The sequence below is a fragment of the Nycticebus coucang genome, chromosome 9 (assembly GCF_027406575.1).
Source record: "Nycticebus coucang isolate mNycCou1 chromosome 9, mNycCou1.pri, whole genome shotgun sequence".
NCBI lineage: Eukaryota > Metazoa > Chordata > Mammalia > Primates > Lorisidae > Nycticebus > Nycticebus coucang.
In genome coordinates, this window is record NC_069788.1 from 49936767 (window position 1) to 49956548 (window position 19782).

Below are 19782 nucleotides of genomic sequence, written 5' to 3' on the forward strand. Positions count from 1 at the left end.
ACATCAAAAACAGCTGGACGTTGTGGTGGGCATCTGTAATCCCAGCTACTGAGGAGGCAATGGGAAAGAGCATTGCCAGAGGAAGAAAATGAACAATAACAAAAAAAGAGTACTTCAAATGAAGAAGAATGAACAAGCAAGCTGAAATTAAAAATTAAAAAAAAAATACTGGATGTCCACCTCAGTGATATTTAATGTAAGACTATTTAATATGAGACTATTCAGCTGTATCTATGATGTTTGCATTATATGAGTGTATCTGTGTATTCATTTGTGCACATTTGGGCATTTGGACATTGATGGATGCAAACACGCTTAACAGTGTGGGTGATCACAGCTGTAAACAGCTGGATGTTTACTTATTCACAGACTCCCTCCCCCTGCCATGGATGTCCAGACAGCAGGCTTGGTATGGAAGAGAAGGCAGGAAGAGAAGGGAGAGGGGAAGAAGAGAGGGGAGAGGGAAGAAGAGGAAAAGAGTGAGATGGAGGCAAAGGAAGAAGAGATCAGGAAAAAATCAGAAAGCAGAAACCAGGACCAAGTTCCAGGGATCTAAAATGAAAAAAAAAAAAAAAGAGGCAGGTTGGGTCACAGTGTGGGGACAAGTCAGAAGAAGATCTAGGTATGCCCCCACTTCTGGTCTGGTCATTTCCTTCCTATGTGACTCTGGCAATTCCAGCTTTTTTGACCTCAGTAAACAATGAGAGTTGAAATAGATAATCCTTGGGTACATTCTGAAGAAAGAGAGAAAGAAAAAAATGGAAATAAAAACACACACAGAGGGAAGAATAGAGGGAAAAAGCCAGGAAGAGAGACTTAGGAAGAAAGTAATGAGGCCCTGGGAGCTAGCCAGAGGTAGAGCTGAGAGAGCCCTACCTCTACTCCTTGAGGCAGGAGCGTGGGCACCTGCTCCCCAGCCCTCACCCCAAAGCTTCAGAGCGTTCTTAAGCCCTTAATAGGTAAGGAAGGAAGATGGAAAGGCAATAGGCTCCAGGAATGACAGCCGAACACCAACACTCAAAGGCTTGCCAAAGCCCAGAAACCAGGATCCGTGCTTCCGGCCCCCAGCCCTCAGAGTAGGTGTGCCAGCCACCTGGAATGACTCACACCCTGGCGATGAGGGCACGCATGCCAAGAGCGAGCCTGGGCACTCTGCCCACCTGCACGCACACCACAGGCCTAGGGGAAGGTAAAATTCGGGTTCTTGAAGGGAATAGTAGAGCGCTACCCTCCCCACACAGGACTACTTTGTCCCCAAAGCGCCACTAGTTGCCACCTTCTAGGCTGGATGACGGAGGTGTCCTATTCTCCCCATCTTCCCCCCTCAAACCTTACTCGGGAAGCGGGAGAACCAGATGAGGTGTTACGCAAGGCCTGATGTTTACCTCCTGCAGGAGCCTCCTCCCTCCCTATAAAGCCTGATGTAGAGGGGAGATTCGCGGATAGACTGAGACTCTGGTTGAAGAAAGAGGCAATCCCAGGAGAGGGGCAGAAAAGCGGCAAAACTTAATGAGGGAGACACAGGGAGGGACAGCGACTCAGCAAGCAGCCAGGCCGACCCGCCATCTGCGTGCTCGAAGGCGGTCGCGGTGGTCGCGGAAGGGGAGGCGTCCAGACCCCAGCTCCTCATGGATGCTCCCGAGCTGGGCCCGGGGCTGGTGGAGCGTCTGGAGCAGCTGGCGACGTGTCCGCTGTGCGGGGGCCCCTTCGAGGACCCGGTGCTTCTGGCGTGTGAGCACAGCTTCTGCCGCGCGTGTCTGGCCCGCTGCTGGGGGACCCCACCGGCGACCGGCACCGAGGCTTCAGCCACCGCCTGCCCTTGCTGCGGCCTGCCGTGCCCCCGCCGCTGCCTGAGATCTAATGTGCGGCTGGCGGTGGAGGTGCGGATCAGTCGCGGGCTTCGGGAGAAGCTGGCCGAACCTGGGGTCCGCGCGGGGAGACGCCGCGGGGGCCGCATCCCTACCATGGGCTGCCTGGACCCGCACGCAGAGGTGAGGCTGGGGTGCGCGTCGCGGGTCAGCAGATGTTGGTGGAAGGGGTTGGTTCATGGGTTCCCCCAGCCGGGATTGTACCTCCTGAGCCGGAGCCCCTTATGGAAGTTTAGGCAAGAGATTTTGGGGGGTGGGAGGAAGCAAAGGATGAGGAGGTGGGGGCCGACCCTGGGTCCCCGAGGTGAGAGGTGCCCTGAAGGTCGATAAGGAGTTGACATTTGGTCCAGAGGGTGGGGGCAGATCAGATGGCTGAGTCTTTTGAGAGGAGCTGGAGAGAGGAGTTTGGGGAGGCCAAGAAGGGGTTGGAGTACTAGATAGAATGCAGAGAGCCCTGGAACCCCCGCGAAGAGCGCCGGAACTGTGGAAGTTCCGGCAGGGCAGTGGCTGGGCGCCTGCGACACCGACAGCTGGTGGAGGGGAGTGAACTGGTGGGTGGAAGGGGAAGCCGACTGGGGCGGGGGCGAGCTGGGGGCCGGGCAGGATGGTGGGGAAGGTGAGAACTAGCAGAACCGAGTGGGAGCAGGAGATTGGGCGGCGGTGGGGGGAGGTGCAGTGAAAAAAGCTGGAGTGGCGAAGAGAAGGAAGCGACTGACAAAAGGATGCAGGAAGGAAGTGGGGAGCAGATCCAAACGCCCCTGTAGAGTTGTAGGGTCGGTCCCCAGACTCAGGCTCTAGCTGAGCTGTGTGTAGTTTGTTATTGTTATTAATGGCTCCTCCCAAGGCCCCAAGCAAGGGCGTGATGGACGGAAGCAAGGTCGGGAGAACAGCCATTGGGGCTTCTGGTTCCTCCTTACGTGCCAACTTTATCACCCATCTACACGTGCCTCTCCTGGGCCCAGGCTCCTTGGCCAACCCTTCCCTTACCCGACCCCCAGGCGTCTGGGACACCGACTGGCTTCTCCCCAGCAGCCAAGCCGGTCTTGGGTCTTGCTTCCGCCCTTTTGAAGTCTTCATAGACCTAATTAGTACAGATGTAATTGGCATAATTAGGTAAATTGTCTTTCCTCTCTCCCCCTCACCACCATACTGGCCTCATCAGCCCTCAGCACTGGACAGTGAAGTGGGGGTGGTGGGGCGGGGACGATCGAGTGCCCTCTCCTGGCTTCTGTGGCACCCCCGCGAGTTTGTTGCGCCTCTTGGGACACAACGCAAGCCCAGCTGCCTCAATGGCCTGGATAGAGAGATATAAAGCAAAGAGCCCTATAAACGCCACCAGGCTTTTATGGCAAGAGGGGAAGCAGTTTTATTGTAAGTCTTTTATATACTTACTCTTTGCGCAAGGGCTCTGGGTGTGTATTTGGTGTGTGTGTTGGGGTTTGTGTGTGTGTAAGGGGACAGACAATTTGTCTGGGCTACACTCAAAAATGAGAGTAAGGATAAGGGTGGGCCCCTGAAGACAGAATCGGGGCGAGGAGGCAGTAGAGGAAGGAAGGCAAGTACTCTGGGCAAGAAACAGGCATGGATGAGGTTGGAGAAGGGAAATTGAGAACCCCTGGGAAATGGAGAGAAGATGTAGTAAAGGTGAGGTTAAGAGGATGAGGAAAAAGTAGGGCTGGAAAGGAAGAATGGGTCATGAAAGGGGAAGGCAGATGAGAGGGGAAAGGAGCACAGGGGATGTGGAGGTGAGTTCATGCTGAGAGGTGATGAGAGACATCATGAACTCAGAAGGAGCTCACCTGAGCCGAAGGTGGGCTAAGGCATCCCACAGTATGTAGCTGAGAGCTAATATCATGTTTTTTTTTCTGTCCTACTCAGGATATAAGGAAGACATGGAGACGGTGAGTTCCAATTTTACTGTTCCTTTCTTTTCATTGCCAGCTACCATAGCCATCACTTTCCCACTGAGGCCGCATCTTTGTTCTCAGTCACAGGCAGGTTTTCTAGGGTGTGGCCTTAGCGCTTCCTGCCCCAGAGATGTGAATGGGGTAGTGGTGGGGACATAAGGATCAGAGAGCAGAGGGCTATCTACTAACTACTGATTTCCTGACCCTCCCCCACATCTCTCTAGATTTGATGTCCCAACACCCAAGTTATCTAACTCAGAGGATGATCTCCCTGAAGATTACCCAGTGGTCAAAAACATGCTTCATAGACTGACAGGTAAGGAGGGAAAAAGGGAGAGAACTGAATCAGAATCTGTGTTAGGTTTTCTTCCTTTTAGGTTTCAAAAATGATCAAGTCTTTTCCTAAGAATGCTGTGTAACAAAGTACCACAAAGTAGGTGGCTTCAGCAACAGTTATTATCTCAAAGTTCTGGAGGTAGAATTCTGAGATCAAGGTGTCAGCAGTGTGGTTCCTTCTGAGGGCCATGAGAGAAAATTTGTTCCATGCCCCTCTCCTGGCTTCTGGTAGTTTCATGTTTCTTGAGTTAGAGATGGTCCATATCTTCCTTTTGCATGCCTTTGGCTCTGTGTCCAAACTTCCCTTTAATAAGTCAACAATCATCCTAGATTGAGTCTAACCAAATTACCTAATTTTAACTTGATTGCCCCTGTAAAGATCCTTTTTACAAATAAGGTCACATTCTGAGGTATTAGGCTAGGTCTTCAACATATTATTTGTTTTGTGGGGGGATACAATTCGACCTCTAACAATGTCTACCCTCAATTCCTCATATTCCAGCCATGTTCTCTTTTCTTTTTTTTTTTTTTTTTTGTAGAGACAGAGTCTCACCTTATCGCCCTTGGTAGAGTGCCATGGCGTCACACAGCTCACAGCAACCTCCAACTCCAGGGCCCAGGCGATTCTCTTGCCTCAGCCTCCCGAGTAGCTGGGACCACAGGCGCCCGCCACAACGCCCGGCTATTTTTTTGTTGCAGTTTGGCCGGGGCCGGGTTTGAACCCGCCACCCTCGGTATATGGGTCCGGCGCCCTACTCACTGAGCCACAGGCGCCGCCCCCTCTTTTCTTTTTTCATATGAACAATAGCTCCTGGAGATCAGTTGCCTCTCAGGAATCTCTGCTTTCATTACCTCTCATCACTTCTCTCTAGAAGAGACTTGGACCCCCAGCATCTCCCTGCCCCTTCCTTCCTTGCTTGCTTACATGCAAAAAGAAGGATGCCCTCTATCCTCCTTTAAAACTGCCTAGAGAAGGCTTGGCATGGTGGCTCACGCCTGTAATCCTAGCACTCTGGGAGGCCAAGGCGGCCTCCCAGAGCTTATGAGACCAGCCTGAGCCAGAGCAAGACCCCATCTCTAAAAAAAATAGCTGGGTGTTGTAGTGGGCTCCTATAGTCCCAAGCTACTTGGGAGGCTGAAGTGAGGGGATCATTTAAGCCCAAGAGTTTGAGGTTGCTGTGAGCTATGACATGATGGCACTTTACGGAAGGTAACAAAGTGAGACTCTGTCTCAAACAAACATATAAAAAATAAACTGCCTAGAGAAGATGGTCTGCTTTCTTGGTCACTCACCAATCCCATCCAATCCAGATTGCTTCTAGTATCTCTAATCCAGAAATCCTCCTGAAAGCACCCCATAGAGATAAGGCCAAAGGTTCTTTCTGGTCTCTAGCTATCACCATCCTCTCTTTCCTCCTTGCCCCACACTGCCTGTAGAAGTAGGCCTGTCCACACCCACTTATTTCTGTGGGTTGGGTGGGCTGGTTTCTCAGCATACCCTAGATTCCTCCCTTTGCCCCTCCCCTCTGTCACCTGGGGTTTCAGCAGCAGGTATCAGTCTTTCTCTTTAGAGCCACCTTCCCCATTCTGCTGACCCAGCTCCCACGCCCCACCCCAGGTGCTATAAATTAAGAGTATCAGTCCTCACTCCTCCCTAGAAGTCAGATCAGCCTCACTTCCTTTCCCAACCGCACAAACCAGACCTTTCCTTTGATCTCTGTGTTGTGCCCCCTGCCCTTAACCAGCATGGTCCTTCCTAAGTCCAATTCTACAGATGTGACACAGTGCACGTTTCAATATTGCCTAGGCCTGCTCTTTACAGTCTTCCTCCCTTTTTGTCCTGCAGCTGCCTTTTGAACTGCTGTGAGGTCACTAGCACTCTTAACCTCTTACTTGCCCTCCATGCCCTCCGCTGCCCATCCTCTACCCTACCTCGCCTGATTCAGAAACGCCTCCGACGCGGTCCTCTTCCTGCTTCCCCCTCCCCAGCTGACCTGACCCTGGACCCTGGCACCGCACACCGCCAGCTGCTCATCTCTGAGGACTGCCGCAGCGTCCGAGTGGCCCCACCCGGGACACCCACACCTCCTGATGGCCCCACACGCTTTGACCAGCTCCCCGCTGTGCTGGGCGCACAGGGCTTCGGTGCTGGCCGCCACTGCTGGGAGGTGGAGACCGCAGACGCCGCCTCCTGCACAGATTCTTCCGGAGAGGATGACGACGACGGGGAGAGCCGCTATGCTGTGGGCGCGGCAGGGGAGTCAGTGCAACGCAAGGGTCGCGTGAAGCTGTGCCCCGCGGGGTCTGTGTGGGCCGTGGAGGGCCGTGGTGGCCGTCTCTGGGCCCTCACCACACCCGAGCCCACCCTGCTGGGCGGCGCCAGGCCGCCACCGCGGCGCATTCGCGTGGACTTGGATTGGGAGCGGGGCCGCGTGGCCTTCTACGACGGCCGCTCACTGGACCTCCTCTTCGCCTTCCAGGCACCCGGTCCCCTGGGGGAGCGCATATTCCCTCTATTCTGCACCCGTGATCCCCGCGCCCCGCTGCGCATTGTGCCAGCCGAAGGCTGAGTTTCAGTCCTGACCCCCCATCCTAGTTTGGCCTGTGCACCTCTTAGGCGCAGTAAGTCATTGCAGGGGTCGTGCCTGCAAACCCACTGCGGTAGTATTAATAAGCACCCCACGCCAAACCACATATCTCTTCTCCGTCTTATTTGCAAAATTAGTAAGACCTCTACTAGGTCCCGGTTTCCACACCGATGCCCCAAACCAAACCCTTTCCTCGCTCCCTCCCACACCCAAATCTTTTCTGCTCCCAGAATCTTTTACTGTTACCCCAGTACTTCCTACCTAATTTCTTCCCTCCTATTCTATTCCGGGCCGGAATTGGGGGACAGACTGTACCCCACCAGTACTGGTAAAGTGTTCACTACACAGAGGCCCCGCTAGTCAAATATTTCTGTACCACTCTTGCCTGTGCTAGCTCCCAGGACTCAGGGCCTTCTCCTCCGCTCTAAAGCTTGGGCTTCCCTGCCCCATCCACTCTGAGGTTTCTCCTCAAGAGAAACAAGAGGCTTGATTCTGGCCTGTTTTTTATGGCCCTCTAGAAAGATTAATAACCCTTTTAGTTGGGGACAGGGAGGGTCAAGCCAGTTTTACTTCACCCTTCTTTGACTACTTTTTATCCTCACAGCCTTTTCCATAAAACTCCCTGCATTTCCTCACACAAAGGAACCGATGGTGCTACCTTTCTTCTCCTCAACCTGGGAATGGCTTAGACATTCCCAAACTCATCCTTGTACAGTCTCTTACTTTCCCCGTATGTATAAATGGGCCCATATTTAACACATTTTGTGATGTTGGGTTATTTATTTTGTGCATCTGTGGCAATAAATGAGATCTCACTGGTGGTATGGATTTGACTGATCTCTGCAACCGTGTATGGGAAGAGGACTGGAAAATAATGACCAGATCCCAGTAAGGGTTGGGGAGGGGTGAGAGAGCTGAACATCTGGGCTGGCTGAGACATCAAACCTTAGGAAGGAAGGGGTAAGAGTGTAGTGTAGGGGATACCCCATCCCTTTGCTCTCTCCCTTTTCCTTTCTCTCTTAGGGACCCAGGTCCCTGGGACTACACGGGATCTGTCTTTGAAGCTGAAAGATCAAATCTGAGGAGACAGTTGGCTCTAACTGAACAGTCTCAAGCCAATTTTGTCATAAATCCTAGATAACATGAGAGGGATGGGAGGAGAAGATATGACTATCTCTCATTCTGTTTTCTATTAGGTGATAATGACAAAGACCTCTGTTTCCTAACTCCTCTTGAAGGCATGAGGTGGGTAGGTAGGACGGTAAGAACTGGGAATCCTGGGTCTCCCATAAGATCTCCTATCCCATAGGCAAGGACCAAGAATTAAGATTATATACATACTTTAGTGGAAGAGCTCTACACCAGGATTAACAAGCATAGCTGGGGTGAGGTTTCCTGGAATCTGGCTGGGACCCTGGCAGTGAAAGCTGGGACTATTGAAAACCCAAATTAAGTGTCTTCTACTCACGTTGAGAGGTGCAGGGGCCAAGATAACTAGATCCCAGGACAGGCAGTTTGGCAGTGAGAACAAAAGGAAGAGACTGGGACCAAGATGGCTGGATCCCTGGAGAGAGGAGGGTGGGTATTGGGAGGAGAAATGAGGACTAGGGGTACCCAGGAGCCTGGGTTCTGGAATAGCAGCAAGTCAGAATTCCAGGATCCTCTTCTTCCCTCTATCAGACAGAGAAGAGGGAAAGAGGGGGCTGGAGAAGGGATCAAACCTTAGGTTTAGTCCCCAAGTAGCCAAATGGATACATTCAGGGCCAGACAGACACAGAAATAGTGGGGGAGAGAGGAATTTAGTGCTGCATTGGCCCTGGAGGGGGCTGAGAAGGATCAGGAGGCTGGGGAGGGGTGGTGGGGGTTGGTCCAAGCGTTGCATGACGCCGTCCTTTGCGGTGGCCTCGTACACAGTGTGTATGACCACAGCCCTCCTCTTCCTCCTCATCACTCTCCGTGGAGCTCTCTCCAAAGGCCCGAGGTTTCTCATAAATACAGCAGCCTGGATTTGGAGGGAGGAGCTCAGTTAAAAAGGAGGAAGAGTAAGATGTATAGTCAGTTCCATCCCCCTTCAATCTCAGTGAAAATTCCTACTTTTACCATTGTCTCCTCATACTTTCCAGGATCCAGCTTCCCTAGATCCACCCCTTTGGGATTCAGGCATCTATGTTCCTTGTGTGTTTAGAAATCCAGGAATCCAAAGTCCCACTTCTTCCACCACTGATACTACTTGCTGTCAGGGCTTGACACACCCCAGTCCTAGCCTCTTCTTCCCTCTTTCCCTTTAACCTTAACCTCCTGCCCCTGATGCCAGAGAACCATCAAGAAAGTGACAGAAACATGAGCATCCAGGGGCTTCTGGGAAAAGGCAGAAAATATGCAGAAGTGAGCCAGATCTCCAGGGTTATTGTGGGGCAGTAATTACTCACATTTTGATGAGCGGCGCCCCATGTGTTCATTGTCTACAGTATCACTCGTCCATTCTACCTTTTTCTCTGGCTTCCGTTTCCGAAGTTTGATGGTTAGGCTCCGATTTTCCTAGAAAGTTAAGAGGGATGGGCATACTTGTCTAGTACCATTCTGACCTTTCCCACTCCCTCCCAGGGTGGGGGGTGGTTTCTCTCTTCTCATCCCCAGCACAATCAATACATAGCACCAGAGAAGCTGAGTGCTGAAAAAAGATAAAATAGAACAGGTCTTAGACCTAGGGAAATCTGAGGGGATTTCCTGTTCTTGATAACCACCAGTATATAGAGAAGACACAATTCCTAACCTAGGGAAGGTCCCAGCAAATCTTCAAAGGAAAATATAATCCTCGCTGTTTTTCCGTCTTCCTCCCCAAATCATCCTTGGTAGTATTAACACATGAAAATTATTTTTTCAGTCTCCAGTGCCTAATCCTTGATCTCCTTTTCTTTTTCCAGGTTCCTATCATTTTTCCCATTAAAAGAAGACCTCCACCATAACTCTCTCATTCTCAAGTCCAGCTCTTCCCTAACTTTTATCCACACATTCTCTAGCATCCTGGTATCTCTAGTAATGACTATTACTAAACTGCTTATTACTAGATGCCTTTAATCCAGAGGTTACTAAGCCCAATGCAGCCTTTTTCCCTTGGAAAATAACCTCTTTTTGCAAGAACGCTACTTGTTTATTCATTTATCTCTCCCCCGATTTTTCAAAATTTTATCTTCATGTCCTTTCCTTGTTTCCTCATTCCCTTCACTTCCTCTACTTTCATCCATTCAACAAATACTTATTGATAAGCATTGCTAATATTGATAAGTTGACCTCCAACCATACTTCACATGGCCTTGCATTTCCTCCCAACACTTTCCTTGCTCTTTAACCCCTAATTTCCCATTCGTTCATTACTTATACACACCCATCCCCAAGTAGCAATACTTATATCCTAACTATAACTGCTTATTATGTTCCTCGACGAGTCGCCTGAACCATCATTGCCACACCACACTGCTCCAATACCTTGTCATTCTTCCAGCCCGATATTCGACCCCACACCTCCCATATCCCCATGCCCAGACCCTCCAGCAACTCTCCTAAACCCTGTACCCTCCCTCCCAGTAACTCCCAGACCCCTAAGCAGCATCCCCCCGTCCCCCAGCCTTTCTCACGGGCTCAGTTGTCACGGTAACCGTTGTCTCAGTGACGGTCTCACTCAGCCCGGCCCCTGCCTCGGCCATGGCTAAGGCTGAGGAGAGGGAGGAGAAGAGGAAGGGGATGTGACACCCTTCCCTTTTTCTGTGTCTCTGAGGTCTAAAACGGTAGAGTAGCAGCCAGGATCCTCCGCCTTCTTTTTCCCCCTTCCTCCTGGGCCTCCGTTTCCCCACCCCTGGGGATAACCTGTCCAACCCCACTTCCGGCTCTCTGTTTCCGGGTGTGACGCATTCTGCCGTCCCCCTTTTTCCTACTCCGGCACCAAACGCGTCAAAGCGCAGGCGCCGCCATATTAGTTCCGCCGTAATATGACAGCACGCAGGCGCTGCAAGAAAGAGAAACAAATTTAGCGGAAGGAGCGTCACTGCAGGTGTGGGAGGCGTGGGTAAGGTCAAGGATAGCGTGCGCACGTACGGCGGAGATGCGGCAGGAGGTGGCGCCAGGAAGTGTAGAACCTGGTAGCGTGCTGCAGATTTAGTGCGGCGAAGGCGGGTGTGTGCACGCCAAGTTGAGAGGTCCTATAGCTTAGACCATCTGCCCTCTCTGGGTGGGTGAAAGGGCAAGGAAAACTTAATGGGCAATGGTAATGACCCTGACTACTTTATTTTCGTTTCCTTATCGTTTTGGTGTGGGTTTCCTTACTGAGAAACGGGACGTGGGAACAGTTGGAAACACACCAAAGAATCAAGCGATCTGGGTTCTGGTCCTTGTCCTGTGCCTATAAGTATTTGAGCAGGGAATTTAGTGCATTTCAGCTTGGATTTTTCCAGTCACTGTGAGAGGCCTTAAACGTGAAGGCACATGAAACACTCAAGATCTTGCTGTTTAGCTCCCAATCTAGTGGGGAAAACGGGCACGCTCAGAACTAACAAAAAATATGTATAAGACATTAGGGGCATAAATATAACACTATGATCTGTGAAACTGAGTTTGCTAACACTACCAACATACTCTTTCTAGGGTGATGAGTAGTATTAAGTAGAGAAATGGTCATGAATTACAATATAGGACATTACATAAAAACATATCCACGTTTCTTAAAAGAGGGCAAAAGAAAGTGTCAAAACAAGAACCTGAAAGGCCGATACCTTTTTTTTTTTTTTAGGTAGAGAACAGCTTGCAGTCGTAGGTGTGTGCAATGAAGGAAATAAAAGTTTTGTACTGCTAGGATCTAAGGGGAGTGCCAGATGAGGCTTGACAGGTAGGCAGTAGTTACATAGAAAGCCCTAGTATGCTTTGCCAAGAAGCTTGTATTTAATCCTATCAGTGTTATGGGCCAGAGAAAGGCTTAAAGAAGGGTAGAAACATGAATAGATTCGTTTTAGATTTCAGGAGTAAGTTAGCAAAGTCAATTGCCAGAACAGTTCCTATGTACAGTGTGGAAGACTGCTCATTCTTCAACTTGCTGTGGGGGTCAAACAATATAGTATATGTTTGAGAGCTCTGAATATATAAAGAACTACACAATTAGAAGATAATCAATCTTACTCTAACCCCATGAGACCCTATCTCAAAAACAACACAAAACAAAAAACCCAAACATGCACACACACACACAAAGTATAGATACACGGTATAATTTAGTGATCCCTGCAGAGTGGAATTCCTTGTGACTTTTACTTTTTTCTAGAAGAGAATCTATTACGCATATACAGTTGACTTTTGAACAATGCGGGGAGTTAGGTACGCCAACTGCCCAGCACAGTCAAAAATCTTGTGTATAACTTTGGACTCCCTCAAATCTAACTATTAATGGTCTAGAGTTGACCAGAAGCTTCACTGATTACAGAAACAGTTGATTAACATATATTTTATACATTATGTATATATACTATATTCTTAAAGCTAGAGAAAAGATAATGTTATTAAGAAAATCAAACTCATGCCTGTAATCCTAGCACTCTGGGAGGCCGAGGTGGGTGGACTGCCTGAGACTACCCTGAGCAAGAGTGAGACTCCATCTCTAAAAATAGCTGGGCGTTGTGTGTCAGGTGTCTGTAGTCCCAGCTACTTGGGAGACTGAGACAAGAGAATCACTTGAGCCCAAGAGTTTGAGTTGCTGTGAGTTGTGATATACAGCACTCTACCAAGGGTGATATAGTGAGACTCTGTCTCAACCCCCGTGCCCCAGAAAAAATCCCATGTTGTGCAAGGTTCAACTGTTTATTATATTAATCTCAAGAGTAATAAGTCTCCCTATAGTAAGCATATGCTGGATCCCTTAGTATCAGATTTTTTCTCATCCAAATTCACAGGCTAAGTAGATCTGCTTAAAATTTCCATTGAATATCTCACTACACATATTCCTACCTTTTGTTTCCCTAAAGTCAGAAACCAAATAGATTTAGATAGTGTGGTAATACTTAAATGATTTTTTTAATATTAGTCTTATTTCTGGTTCCATTTTTGGTCCTTGTTTTGTTCCCCTTTTTCATACAAATATCTCTGTAAACTCACTTAAATTCCCTTTGGAACAAGACAGATTGGAAGTAACATATATGTCAGGGTCTTATAGAAAAATACAACTTTAATAAGGAAACTCAACTAGGTGTAGAGTACTCCAGGGACAATGTTAGCCCCACATGATGATTTGATTCTTCTCTGGAAGCAAAACATTGCAACCAGAAGGATGGACGAGGCATCAAGAATCAAGTATCCTTCACCTTCCAAAGAAGAAGAGGCAGGGACTGTGGAGTTTCCCAGGTAGAAGATCAAGAGTCTTCCTTCTCCTGGAACCTATGAGGAAAGAAAGGACTTGTTATATTTAACTAAAAGAAGTTTCTAGTGGTATTAAGATGAAATACTCAATTATTAATAATCAAGGCAAGTCTTTTATTTATGAAACCGGAGGGTTAGCTCCCTGAAACAATCTTCCAGCTCAACTTTAAGATGCCAGAAATGCTAGGATTAAAAACATATCTGTGGCTCATGCTTGTAAATCCTAGTACTCTGGGAGGCTGAGGCAGGTGGATTGCTTGAGCTCAGAAGTTCGAGACCAGCCTGAGCAAGAGCAAGACCCTATTTCAAAAAATTAGCCAGGTGTTGTGACTGATGCCTGTAGTTCCAGCTACTTGGAAGGCTGAGGCAAGAGGATCGCTTGAACCCATGAGTTTGAGGTTGCTGTGAGCTATGATGCCACAGCAGTCTACCCAGGGGGAGTGAGACTCTATCTCAAAAACAAACAAACAAACCTATCTTATGAATTATAACCTTGAAGTATGCACAGATTTTTTAGGACACAAAAAGCACTAGCCATAAATGAAAAAAAGAAATGGATTAACTAGAAAAGAATTTAAAACTTCTACTCACTTAAAAAAAAAAAAAACGTTAAATGAGCAAGCCACAGACTGGGAAAAAATATTCTTGAAATATATATATTTGAGTGGGGTATAGTGGCTCACTCCTATAATTACCCTGTACTTTGGGTGATGGGAGGATTGCTTGAGGCAAGGAGTTCAAGGTTGCAGTGAGTTATAATCACACCACTGCACTTCAGCTTGGGTAACAGAGTTAGACCCTGTCTCTAAAGAAAATACATTGAAAAAATAAAAATATATTTGAGTATTAATACTTTTAATCCATTGATAAGATAGTAAAGCAATCTTCACACTGGTTAAAAGTGATATAAAACTGGAAATCTAGACAGGTAAACTGAAGCCTCTTCTACCAAAATACCCTTAATACTGTTTTGAAAGCTCTAGGCAGCCTAAGAAACCACAGACAAAACTTGTAATGTCTGATAGGAATCCCCTGCACAAATCAGTGACCCCTAAAGGGCTACTCTTTTGTGTAAAAAGGAATAGCAACTGAAAATTCAACTCTGTAGAAGGGGAATTTAACTTTGTCAATAGATAGAGAGAAAAACCTCTCCTGAGAATTTCTAACCATAATCTGGCCCTTACATGGATTTGCAGCTGAAATTCATACTATGTGTCTGCTCCAAAAAAAGTAAAGCCAAAAATTTATTCAATTTCAGTTTGACAGGCCAGGTGTGATGGCTCATACCTATAATCCTAGTGCTCTTGGAGGCTAAGGTGGGTGGACTGCTTGAGCTCAGGAGTTTGAGACCAGCCTGAGCAACAGTGAGACCCTGTCTCTAAAAATAGGCGGGCGCTATGGCAGGCGCCTGTAGTCCTAGCTATTCAGGAGGCTGGGAGGCAAGAGGATCACTTGAGTCCAAGAGTTTGAGGTTGCTGTGAGCTATAATGACATGACACCCTACCAGGGGCAAGAAAGTGAGACCCTATCTCAAGAAAAAAAAAAAAAATTTCAGGCTCAGGGCCCATAGCACAGTGGTTATGGTGCCAGCCACATACACCGACGTGGCAGGTTCAAACCCAGCCGGGGACAGCTCAACAACAATGGCAATTGCAACCAAAAACAGCCGGGCATTGTGGCAGGTGCCTGTAGTCCCAGCTACTTGGGAGGCTGAGGTAAAAGAATGGCTTAAGCCCAAAAGTTTGAGGTTGCTATGAGCTGTGATGCCACGGCACTCTACCAAGGGTGACAGCTTGAGACTCTGTCTCACAAAAAAAGTTTCAGCCTGATAATGTCTCAAAGTATATGATAAAGAAACACAAATGCTGAGAATACAGCATTCACTCCTGACCTCAAATAATTCCCATAGTTCAAGTTTTTAAAAGCTCTAGCTTACTGTAAAAAAAATCATAATACAAAGGAAAAAAGCACCACGAGAGAGTCAGCAGAAATAAAAGATACCAGCATGAGATACAGAAGATCGGTGGATATCAGAATTATCAGACCTAGAACATAATAACCAGATCTAATATATATTTAAAGATAAAAGGAATAATTTTATTTCAAACTGAAGAATTGTGAATTATTAGATATCCTTAAGACTTGAAAAGAACTCAAAATAATAATAAAAATAAAAAGTAGGGTGGCACCTTTGGCTCAGTGAGTAGGGCACTGGCCCCATATACCGAGGGTGTTGGGTTCAAGCCCAGCCCTGGCCAAACTGCAACAAAAAATAGCCAGGCATTGTGGCTGGCGCCTGTGGTCCCAGCTACTTGGGAGGCTGAGGCAAGAGAATCTCCTAAGTCCAAGAGCTGGAGGTTGCTATGAGCTGTAACGCCACGGCACTCTACCGAGGGTGACAAAGTGAGACTCATAAATAAATAAAAAGTAATACTAATTGAAATAAACTGAAAATAGCATTAATGACCTGGAGGAAAGACTGAACAAATTACCCATAAGGCAGCAGAAAAGAAAAGAAACGGGAAATATGAAAGACAGGATGAGAAAAATGAATGATAGAAGAGATTTAGGCTCTGTGCTGTGGCTCACAAATGTAATCCTAGCACTCTGGAAGGCTGAGGTGGAAGGATCACTTTAGAATTTAGGAGTTCAAGACCAGCCTGAGCAAAAATAAGATCTGTCTCTACTAAAAATAGAAAAATTAGTGGGGTGTGGTGGCACATGCCCATAGTCTCTGGAGGTTGAGGCAGACTACTTGAGCCCAGGAATATGAGGTTGCAGTGAGTTATGAAGATTCTACTGTACTCTTGCCTGGGAAACAAGAGCATGGCCCTGTCTCCAAAAAAAGGCTGGTGTGGTGGCTCACACCTGTAATCTCAACACTCTGGTAGTAAGAAGTGAGTGGACTGCTTGAGCTCAAGAGTTGAAGACTAGGCAGTGCCCATCGCTCAGTGGGTAGGGTGCTGGCCACATATACGGAGGCTGGTGGGTTTGAACCCAGTCCAAGCCAGCTAAAGCAACAATGACAACTGCAAAAAAAAAAAAAAAAAGCTGGGTGTTTTGGTGGGCACCTCTAGTCCCAGCTACTTGGGAGGCAGAGGCAAGAGAAATCACTTAAGCCCAAGAGTTTGAGGTTGCTCTGAGCTATGACACTATGGCACTCTACTGAGGGTGACATAGTGAGACTCTGTCTCAAAAAAAAAAAAAAAATAGAGTTGAAAACTAGCCTGAGTAAGAGTGAGACCTTGTCTCTACTAAAAATAGAAAAATTAGTCAGGTATTGTGGCAGGTGTCTGTAGTCCCAGCTACCCAGGAGGCTGAGGCAAGAGGGTCACTTGAACCCAAGAGTTTGAAGTTGTTGTGAGCTACAAGGCCACGGCACTCTACCAAGAGAGACTCAAGGGAGACTGAGACTCTGCCTCCAAAAAAAAAAAAAAAGTGAACTAATAAACAGCTAATTAGGGCTCCAGAATGTGAGAATTGTGAACATGGAGGAAAGGCATTAGTAAATGAGATAATGGCTGATAATCAAACAGAATAAATAAAAGAAAGCCATATTTTGAGACACTGTAGTGGAACTACAGAACACCAAAGACAAAGAGGATATAGACAACTTGGGCATTCAGAGTGCCCACGTTCTCTAAATCATGCATAACTAATTCTCACCAAAGTAAAGCTACCTTGACTACAGTTTGAAGACTCCAGCTGAACCCTGAGCAATACTGGCTTTCTCTGTCTTTTCCCATTTCCTTTTAAATATCTTAAAGGGTTTACTTCACTGGTTATAATGTGTAATTTTTTTTTTTTTTTTGGAGACAGTCTCACTATGTCGCTCTCAGTAGAGTGCCATGGCATCAGCTCACAGCAACCTCAATCTCTTGGGCTTAAGTCATTCTCTTGCCTCTGCCTCCCAAGTAGCTGGGACTATAGGTGCCTACCACAATGCCTGGCTATTTTTTTGATGCAGCTGTCATTGTTGTTTAGCAGGCCCGGGCTGGGTTTGAACCTGCCAGCCTTGGTTCCCTACTCACTGAGCTTGGGCTTAAGCGATTCTCGTCTCAGCCTCCTGAGTAGCTAGGACTACAGGTGCCTACCACAATGTCCAGCTATTTTTTGATTGCAGTCGTCATTGTTTAGCCTGCCTGGGCCAGGCTCAAACCCACCAGCCTTGGTGTATGTGGCTGGCACCCTACTCACTGAGCTATGGGCACTGAGCCAAAAGGTGTAATTTTTATTTATTTATTTTTATTTTATTTTGTTGTTGTTGCAGTTGTCATTGCTGTTTTAGCTGGCCGGGGCCGGATTTGAACCCGCCACCCTTGGTATATGGAGCCAGCACCCTACCCACTGAGCCACAGGCGCTCCCTAAAATGTGTAATTTTTTTTTTTTTTTTTAGAGACAGAGTCTCACTTTGTTGCTCTCGGTAGAGTGCTGTTGTGTCACAGCTCACAGCAACCTCCAGCTCTTGGGCTTAGGCGATTCTCTTGCCTCAGCCTCCCCAGTAGCTGGGACTACAGGCTCCCGTCATAACGCCTGGCTATTTGTTGCAGTTTGGCCGGGGCTGGGCTTGAATCCACCACCCTTGTATATGGGGCCGGTGCCCTATTCACTGAGGCACAGGCGCCGCCCTAAAAATGTGTAATTTTTAAAATAAAAAATGATCACAAATCTATCACAGAACTGCATGGAAACGAAGGATAGGATGAAAGGAAATGACTTGTTTAGTATAAAAAATAAGTTACTAGATTTGTTTAGTTAGCAAACCGACTGAGACAGTATAGAGGGAGGGGAAAGGATACTCACCTGCAGTTGGTACAGGTGTAGAAGACAGTCTGCCCTTCATCAGCTGAACGCATTTGTCTGGTGTGGTATGCCATTCCCTCATGACCACATCGAGAGCAGCACCTGTCAACCTGGAAAGAAACTGGTGGGTTAGGGAGGCCTTGTCACATCACCCTACTTCTCAGAGGAATTTGGCCATCATACTCTCTTAGATATTGAAGCTTCATACTCCTCTTCCTTCTTGGAGTTGGGGAAAAAATTCTCTAGATCTCTGCAATCACCCCTCCCTTTCATTTCACTCACTTTATGGAGCCAGTCCTTGATCTCGTTAACTTACCACGGGTCCTTGGAACTCAGGCCCTTCCTCCACTGACATAGGCATGGCTGTTCCCAGTTTGTGGAATACAAATGAAGTCTTCACAACTTTCCCCTCAAAGTCTGTACAGACAAGTAAGAACTGGTTGTGGAGAAAAGGGTAGGGAGCTGACGCCTGTAATTCCCCCCATCGCCCCCCCGCTTAGGCCAGGAGGCCCTAAATCCTTTCCTTCAGGTTTTGTCCCTAAACTAAACGTACTATTGCCTGATCACCTCCTGCTCTACGGCCTCCACCCCAGTCCCACCGATCTTGAGGTCCCCAAGCCTCTGACCCTGGGCCCTCCTCCAGGACCACTGCGCACAAACCCCTCACCTCGAACGTTGATGGAGAAGCCGCAGCGGGTACAGGTAACTGCATCCTGAGCTCCGGGCAGAGGCAGGACCGAGCCGCAATCTGGACAGAAATCCAAGTCTGACTGAAAGCTGGAGCTGGTGCTGGCAAGGTCCATGACCGATATCCAGTCGAGAACTGGAAAAACAATCTACAGTTTATTAACACAACAGAAACCCCACCTCCCCATTCAGGCGTGACACTTTGTCCCGGGACCTAAGCATAAATGGCCCAAGACCTCCTCTACTCACGGCTACCGCTGCTGCGACCAAGGAGTTGAAATGTCCGGAATTCCCAGCGTCGGTTCTTAACAGCCTGGCAACCGTTTCCTCCGGCAGGAGTGAGGGTAGAGTTAACTCCGTGGGCTAGAGCGTCAGCTCTGCGCAGGCGGCGGGGCAGTGAGCGCGTGGCGGGCTAGAGCGTCGATGCGTTCGGGCTCACGATTGGCTATGACGTCATCTCGAGAACAATTGTAGCGAAGCCGAATTTCTCCTAAGGGAGATTGCGGCGCAACCTTTACCCTGGTACTGTGATGTGGGGTAAGAAAACCGGTGACAAGTGCTGCACTTCTGGCTAATTTTCCTACCAGCATCCAATGCTGGGATATGTATTTTCTTTGTCACACATCCTACAGAGACCCAGTCGCGGGCGTGGAGAGGGTCTCCCCGAACACAACCAACTACCGAATACTGATTTATTGGGATTACAGCACTACACCTCTCGTTGTCCTTGAGCCGGTATTTCGCTTTTGCGTCTGTGCAGTGGTTAAAGCTAGGCATTCTGGGGCTTCGAGTTCTAGTGTCCCTTGGGATCCCGCTAGCCAAGCTTGGTCTCTCCGCAGCGCCCCTCTTGCCTTGTGTGCTTTCGGGCAGTTCGGGGCTCTTGTGGGGGAGGGTGAAGGCAGGAGGAATGCTTAGTCCCACGGACGAAGAGAAGCAAAGATAAAGTGGGACACTTGGGAAGAGGCTCAGGACTTCGGAGATGGTGGAACGGAGGACCTCTGGGTTCTGGCCTCATTTGGCAGCTGTCATATGAGGGGGGCTAGCAGTAGTCAAGGGAACTCCTTAGGTAGGATTTCATAAGACTTAGGTCAAGTTTGACTTGCAGTTGCAGGCCACCTACTACCTCTAAACCATCGTCGTCGAGGTGTTTGTTAACTGGGCAGTTGACATTTCCCTAATCTTTTATAAAACATTAA

The 19782-nt window shown here is 48.1% G+C and overlaps 3 protein-coding genes across 4 annotated transcripts; 1 reads left to right on the plus strand and 2 right to left on the minus strand.

The window, feature by feature from the left end:
* Positions 1–1437: 1437 nt before the first annotated feature.
* RNF39 (ring finger protein 39) lies at positions 1438–7310 on the plus strand. Its single transcript, XM_053602803.1, has 4 exons — positions 1438–1991; positions 3747–3769; positions 4000–4091; positions 6101–7310. The coding sequence occupies exons 1-4, from the start codon at positions 1629–1631 to the stop codon at positions 6679–6681; spliced, it is 1059 nt and encodes a 352-aa protein (XP_053458778.1). The 5' UTR covers positions 1438–1628; the 3' UTR covers positions 6682–7310.
* A 149-nt stretch (positions 7311–7459) lies between these two features.
* Positions 7460–10707, minus strand: PPP1R11 (protein phosphatase 1 regulatory inhibitor subunit 11). Its single transcript, XM_053602804.1, has 3 exons — positions 10335–10707; positions 9129–9237; positions 7460–8701 (listed from the first exon to the last, which is right to left on the minus strand). The coding sequence occupies exons 1-3, from the start codon at positions 10401–10403 to the stop codon at positions 8499–8501; spliced, it is 381 nt and encodes a 126-aa protein (XP_053458779.1). The 5' UTR covers positions 10404–10707; the 3' UTR covers positions 7460–8498.
* A 2171-nt stretch (positions 10708–12878) lies between these two features.
* Positions 12879–18990, minus strand: POLR1H (RNA polymerase I subunit H). 2 transcript variants are annotated; one of them, XM_053603320.1, is made up of 5 exons: positions 18836–18990; positions 18567–18722; positions 18216–18316; positions 17900–18009; positions 12879–13113 (listed from the first exon to the last, which is right to left on the minus strand). In XM_053603320.1, exons 2-5 carry the CDS (start codon positions 18700–18702, stop codon positions 13089–13091), a joined length of 372 nt encoding a protein of 123 aa, XP_053459295.1. In that variant the 5' UTR covers positions 18703–18722; positions 18836–18990; the 3' UTR covers positions 12879–13088. The 2 variants fall into 2 exon arrangements, with proteins under 2 accessions (XP_053459295.1, XP_053459296.1); XM_053603321.1 differs by having other exon boundaries at positions 18823–18935.
* Positions 18991–19782: the final 792 nt, after the last annotated feature.